The sequence below is a fragment of the Salvia miltiorrhiza genome, chromosome 1 (genome assembly GCF_028751815.1).
Source record: "Salvia miltiorrhiza cultivar Shanhuang (shh) chromosome 1, IMPLAD_Smil_shh, whole genome shotgun sequence".
Lineage (NCBI taxonomy): Eukaryota > Viridiplantae > Streptophyta > Magnoliopsida > Lamiales > Lamiaceae > Salvia > Salvia miltiorrhiza.
Window position 1 is genome coordinate 30,512,788 of NC_080387.1, and position 7,278 is coordinate 30,520,065.

Sequence of the window (7,278 nt, forward strand, 5' to 3'; positions counted from 1 at the left end):
AAATAAATAAATAAACTGGAAATAAATAAACTAAAAATTCAAAAATAATAATAAATAAACTTGAAATTCAGAAAATAAATAAATAAAGAAACTGAAAATTAAGAAAATAAATAAATAAACTGAAAATTAAGAAAATAAATAAATAAATGGGATTAATTGTGTGGGTTAATTGCATAGATTAAATAAAAGTGTGGATTTATTAATGACATAAGTTGTAAATAAATTGAAAAGTAAAGGGTATGAATGTACAAAAAGGTAAACAGGGCACTTTTTCGTGGACAAAAAAAAAGGGGTAAGTAGGGCACTTTTTCGTGGACAGAGGGAGTACTATATATAAATAAAAGGTTAATCAAAGTGCTGCTGCTACTATCGAACAAACTTTATTCTGAGTGTACACACACTGATACTTCTACTGTGTGAAAAAAATCAAGCGTACAACTAAAGTAGAAGTCTCTTTTTATAGTAGACAAGTAGTTATTGGCTCTGCAGCTCTTCATGGTCTCTCTCTTTTCTCTGTAAGTTAACGTATTCATGATGATCTGTACCATTTAAATGCATATGGGATACATTCAAAATTTTGAATTTTGTTTTATGGTTGGATTCTTTTCTCGGAATTCAAGTAAAGAATGATTTTTTTTTGTTTTTTTTTTTTTTGTTTTTTTGCATATGGTTGGATTAAACTAGTATTATCTGCCACTTTGTTCTTCCATGGTTGTGTATTAAATTCAGCATTAGCTTTAATGAAAGAAAACTTGGCTGTTTATGCTTGACGATTATCATAATTGGTATTCCAAATTGGCTTTGCTGAAATCTTAAGCATCTGGGATACTGTAAAGAAAGAATAAAATAATTGATGCTGAGAGCTTTTTGGCTGTGTACTGTATGCTATGGTCTTAATATGTCGTGCTGAATGCTCTGCAGCTTTCATGTAGAAGTCGATGAAATCAGTCGTTTTGAGGCTAAATATTGTGATTGAGTGAAAAGGGGTGAGCTTTAGTTAGAAGAAGATGGCGTCGCCGCATGCTGCTGAGGAGAGGGCGGCGGCGAGGTCCCTCAGCCGTGGATCAGCCAGCAGGCGGATCAGCTTCGCCTCGGTGAGCACGAGGAGTTGGGCTTCGGCTAGTGTGAGGGAGGTTTTCACTGCACCGGGGCAGGATGCTTTCCAGAAGAGTGGGAGGGAGTATGATGATCAAGATGAGCTCATGTGGGCGGCCATTGAGAGGATGCCGACGTATGATCGGACGAGGAAAGGGATCTTGAAGCAAGTTATGGAAGATGGGAAGGTTGTGAGGGAGGAGGTTGATTTTGCCAATATGGGGGTTCAAGAAAAGAAGCACCTCATGGATAGTATACTTAAAACGGTTGATGATGATAATGAGAGGTTTCTGCAGAGGGTGAGAGAAAGGACTGATAGGTGAGGCATTAAGAACACTTCTCCATCTCTCTCTCTATCTCACTCTCAGCTTTGACTGAGATATGAAGCTCTGATTCTTGTTTGTGTAGGGTTGGAATTGAGGTTCCAAAAGTAGAAGTTCGCTATGAGCATTTGTCCGTTGATGGAGATACATATGTTGGATCGAGGGCGCTTCCAACTCTGTGGAACTCTACACTGAATATGTTGGAGGTGATTGGATTTGATTCTTAATATTTTCTTGTGTTTACTTTTAAATACATACATATATAAATTCCATAAATTGATTGGAATTTGAGGTTGTTTAATCTAAGAGCCTTTAGTTTCTTCTTCATTTTTTTTTTGCTGCAATTACAGTTCCAAAACTGAGGAGATAAATCAGTTTCTTATACCAGGAATTTGTTTATGTCTGCAGGGAATTTTTGAAAAAATTAAGATTATTCCTTCAAAGAGAAAGTCTATCAAGATACTGCATGATGTCAGCGGAATTGTGAGACCTGCAAGGTTGGCTTACTAAAACTCAAAGATTTTAAACTTTAAGCTGATCTCACCTATGTAACAGTGGAAGTGAAAATGAGACATCAATATATGTTGTCTTGCCAATTTCATCCAAACACCTTAAGTTTCATCATTATTTATAGAAGGAATCCAGTTGACTCATTTGATTAAATCTAAACCATACCTGTTTCTTTTGTGCATTGTATTAGGATGACACTACTTCTTGGACCTCCGGGCTCTGGGAAGACGATATTGCTCAAAGCTCTTGCCGGGAAGCTGGAGGAAGATCTTAGGGTATGTGATGGTTCCTCTTGTTATTCAATAGCCATTTTCTTCGTCTCCAAAGTCACCGTTCCCTTTGCCTTTCAATGGTAGGTAAGCGGAAGAATCACTTACTGTGGACACGAACTGTCAGAGTTCGTTCCTCAGAGGACTTGCTCCTATATCAGCCAGCACGATCTTCACCACGGGGAGATGACTGTCAGGGAGACATTAGACTTCTCAGGACGTTGCTTGGGAGTTGGAACCAGATACGACCTCCTTGTAGAGCTGTCCAGGCGAGAAAAGCAGGCGGGGATCAAGCCCGACCCTGAGATAGATGCATTCATGAAAGCCACTGCAGTTGCTGGCCAAGAATCCAGTCTAGTAACTGACTATGTTCTCAAGGTTATCTTCTGGTTATTTCAAACAAGGCCAAATAAAAAAGTAATCCTTTTAGCATTGAGGTAAACTTTTATGATTGCAGATTCTTGGATTAGACATTTGTGCTGATATATTGGTGGGAGATGAGATGAGAAGAGGGATATCTGGTGGGCAGAAGAAGCGGCTCACAACTGGTAAAAAGATCAATTTTTCAACTTGATCCCAGCTACAGATTTCTCTCTGCAATTGCATTGTAATAATGTATTGAGTTGTGTGTTTTGGGCTGATGTAGGTGAGTTTTTGGTCGGGCCAGCAAAAGTTTTCTACATGGACGAGATCTCAACCGGTCTAGACAGCTCAACGACGTTTCAAATTGTCAAGTACATGAGACAGATGGTTCATGTGATGGATGTGACAATGATAATATCTCTCCTCCAGCCTGCACCAGAGACATTTGAGCTCTTTGATGACATTATCCTGCTTTCAGAAGGGCAGATTGTCTATCAAGGCCCTCGTGAGAACATCCTTGAGTTCTTTGAGAGCGTTGGATTCAAGTGTCCGGATAGAAAGGGCGTGGCAGACTTTCTACAGGAAGTCACTTCAGCAAAGGATCAAGAGCAGTACTGGTGCAAGAAAGGCGAGCCTTACCAATATGTCTCTGTGGCTGAGTTTGTGGAACGCTTCAGCACTTTCCACATCGGGCAGAAGATCTTTGACGAGCTTGCAGTCCCTTATGACAGAACTAAAACCCATCCTGCTGCGTTGGTCACTGAGAAATATGGTATATCCAACATGGAGCTCTTCAAGGCAAGCTTGTCGAGGGAGTGGCTTCTGATAAAACGAAATGCTTTCTTGTACGCGTTTAAGACATTTCAGATAACCGTGATGTCATTAATTACTTTCACGGTGTTCTTTAGAACAGAGATGAAGTCTGGCCAGCTAGTTGATGGTGGGAAATTTTATGGAGCACTTTTTTTCAGCCTCATCAATGTGATGTTTAATGGCACAGCTGAGCTTGCTCTTACAGTTCTTCGACTTCCTGTGTTCTTCAAGCAAAGGGATGCTCTGTTCTACCCTGCTTGGGCTTTTTCTTTGCCAATCTGGGTACTTAGAATCCCCCTTTCTATTATGGAATCATTGATATGGATTGTTCTTACCTATTACACTATTGGATTTGCTCCTGCACCTAGTAGGTATGTCCTTGTGATTCTCTCTCTCTCTCTCTCTCTCTCAAAATAGGGAATAAGTTTCTACATGACACATTTCAGGTTCTTCCGCCAGTTTCTGGCATTTCTCGCATTGCATCAGATGGCCTTATCGCTATTCAGATTCATTGGTGCACTTGGAAGAACACAGGTTGTTGCAAACACTTTGGGCACGTTCACTTTGCTAATGGTATTTGTTCTTGGTGGTTTTATCATTGCAAAAGGTTAGTGTTGTTTTAAGTTTTTATATTAGTTAGAATTAGCTTCAATAAATGTCTCTGCATCATATAAGCGATTGCAGATTTGACATTTTTGTTTATATCCTACTTCTCAGACGACATTGAGCCGTGGATGATCTGGGGCTTTTACGTTTCTCCTATGATGTACGGTCAGAACGCTGTGGCCATCAACGAGTTTCTGGATGAAAGATGGAGCACTGTAGGTTCTCATGCTAGCTAATCTGTAGAATGTGATCTGCAATTCGAATTCCACTTGTATTGATATCTTGCTATCTTGTTTCATCTCAGCCAAACACGGATGCGAGGTTTGCTGAACCAACAGTTGGCAAAGTTCTTCTCAAGATGAGGGGCATGTATGTTGAGGATTATATGTACTGGATATGCGTCATTGCTCTCTTCGCCTTCTCTATTCTCTTCAACCTCTGCTTCATTGCGGCACTGACTTACCTACAGCGTAAGCATGGATTCTCTTGTTTTTTCTTTTTCTGCTCACTGAAATCTTCGTCTGTTGTGACGAATTGGCTCAAACTTCTTTGCAGCCTTTGGAGATTCGAAATCTCTTATCCCGGATGAGAATGCCAATAAGAAGAAGAAGAATCCTTTATCTGATGGAAGCTCAACTTCTGCAGCTCCCGTTGTTGAAGGTCTGATATCATATGACAACTAGTCTGATGCAAAAGCTCCTAGTTTTGAGTTTTCTTCTAATTATGAGAAACATGCCTGCAGGAAAAGAGATGATTGCTAGGAATAGCTTTCCTATGGATGGATCGAGAAAAGGAATGGTGCTCCCGTTCACCCCATTGTCACTAGCATTCCATCACGTGAACTACTACGTTGATATGCCTGCTGTAAGCCCAGCACTTTTCTTCTGATATGATTCAAATGCAAAGATGCATCACTAGTTGATCAAGGCTGTATTGTCTATTTCTTCAGGGAATGAAGAAGGCCGGGGTTGAAGAGACGCGTCTGCAACTGTTGAGAGACGTGAGTGGGGCGTTCAGGCCAGGCGTGCTGACAGCATTAGTGGGTGTGAGTGGGGCGGGCAAGACCACGTTAATGGATGTGTTGGCCGGAAGAAAAACAGGCGGATACATCGAAGGAAGTATCAGCATCTCTGGTTACCCCAAAAACCAATCAACTTTTGCTCGTGTCAGCGGCTACTGTGAGCAGACAGACATCCATTCTCCACATGTCACCGTCTATGAATCCGTTGTCTACTCTGCCTGGCTGCGTCTCTCTCCAGATGTAAACAAGGAAACACGCAAGGTATGCAAGCCATCTTAAGTTAATCTCTTTAACTGTGTGTAATGAGTTGTTTTGTTTTGTGTTAGATGTTTGTTGAGGAAGTGATGGATTTGATTGAGTTGAATCCTCTGAGGAATGCCTTGGTTGGGCTTCCCGGAGTGGACGGTCTGTCGACTGAGCAGAGAAAGAGACTGACCATAGCAGTGGAGCTGGTTGCCAATCCATCCATAATCTTCATGGACGAGCCTACATCGGGGCTGGATGCACGAGCTGCTGCTATTGTGATGCGAACTGTGCGCAACACGGTGGATACTGGACGGACCGTTGTCTGCACCATCCACCAGCCCAGCATAGATATCTTTGAAGCCTTTGATGAGGTATCATATATGCATAACTATTTTCTTTCCCTTTTGCTTTGGATGTGTAGAGTTTCTCAACTGCTTGCCTCTTATGGTGTGGTGTAGCTATTGTTGATGAAGAGAGGAGGGCAGGTGATTTATGGAGGGCCTCTTGGCCATCACTCTCGCTTGTTGGTGGAATACTTTCAAGTAAGTAGTTAGTATCTAATTTCAAAACAGAGTTACTTATAAAAATCTAAGCATGGTGTTATTATTATACTGCAGTCTGTGCCTGGGGTGCCTGAGATCAAAGAAGGCTACAATCCAGCTACTTGGATGTTGGATGTCACCACTCCTTCCATGGAAGCTCAACTCAACGTCGACTTTGCTGAAATTTACTCCAAATCTGAGCTGTACCGGTAAGAATGCACGGCGTTTCTTGCTCGTTTCATCCCTTTGGTAACGCCATCTTGTTGACAGGAGGAATGAACAACTCATCAAAGAGCTGAGTAGTCCAGCACCGGGTTCAGAAGATCTGCATTTCCCGACCCAATACGCGCAGTCCTTCTTTGTTCAGTGCAGAGCTTGCTTCTGGAAGCAGAACTTGTCTTATTGGAGGAACCCTCAATATAATGCCATCAGATTCTTCATGACAGCACTCATCGGTGTCATATTCGGGGTCATATTCTGGAACAAGGGGGAGCAACTGTGAGTGGAATTCTTCAAATATTTGTTATCTCTTCCCTTGTCACATCCATATTTATTGGGAATGTGTATATATAGGTCGAAGCAGCAAGACCTGATGAACCTGCTGGGAGCCATGTACTCTGCAGTGATGTTTCTTGGTGGCACGAATACGTCTGCTGTCCAGTCCGTGGTGGCCGTGGAGAGGACTGTGTTCTACCGCGAGAAGGCAGCAGGGATGTACTCGCCGTTGCCCTATGCATTCGCACAGGTGGCAATCGAGACACTCTATGTGTCGGTCCAGACCTTAATATACAGCCTCATCCTGTATTCCATGATTGGCTTCCACTGGAGCGCGGACAAGTTCTTCTGGTTCTATTTCTTCGTCTTCATGTGCTTCGTCTACTTCACCTCGTACGGGATGATGCTCGTTGCCCTCACCCCCAACTACATGATTGCTGCCATCGTCATGTCCTTCTTCCTCAGCTTCTGGAATCTCTTCTCCGGCTACCTCATCCCAAGAACGGTAAACTGCACACTCTAACCAACTGAGCTATAGCTAATTAATAATGTGTATATGTGTTGTGTCTCAGCAAATTCCCATATGGTGGAGATGGTATTACTGGGCCTCTCCGGTGGCGTGGACGATATACGGGCTCATCACGTCTCAGGTGGGTGACATGGACCAAGGGATGGTGGTGCCCGGGTTCGATGAGCTGGTTCCGGTGAAGGAGTTTCTGGAAGGTTACCTAGGATTCAGGTATGACTTCCTAGGTGTAGTGGCTGCTGCACATGTTGCCTGGGCGATCCTCTTCTGCCTCGTTTTCGCCTACGGGATTAAGTTCCTCAACTTCCAAAGGAGGTGAAGGGATTGCTCAACATCTACAAGTGTAAAGAATACACATTTTTTATACACACTTTGTTTTGCCAGATTTCTCAACACTTTTTCATGTAAAGACGACACTTGATAATTGGTCTTTTTGTGAGTTGAATGTTGTAAACTTGTATTATGTGTT

General features: G+C 42.3%; 1 protein-coding gene across 1 annotated transcript; it reads left to right on the top strand.

Annotated features, from left to right (window-relative positions):
- The first annotated feature begins 334 nt into the window (after positions 1-334).
- LOC131019602 (pleiotropic drug resistance protein 2-like) lies at positions 335-7,278 on the top strand. The gene is made up of 20 exons (XM_057948189.1): positions 335-515; positions 922-1,414; positions 1,504-1,624; positions 1,827-1,915; positions 2,119-2,203; positions 2,285-2,575; positions 2,655-2,745; positions 2,844-3,744; positions 3,820-3,980; positions 4,091-4,194; positions 4,284-4,449; positions 4,535-4,639; positions 4,722-4,843; positions 4,929-5,261; positions 5,327-5,617; positions 5,705-5,788; positions 5,864-5,997; positions 6,059-6,286; positions 6,362-6,788; positions 6,856-7,278. Exons 2-20 carry the CDS (start codon positions 1,008-1,010, stop codon positions 7,126-7,128), a joined length of 4,413 nt encoding a protein of 1,470 aa, XP_057804172.1. The 5' UTR covers positions 335-515; positions 922-1,007; the 3' UTR covers positions 7,129-7,278.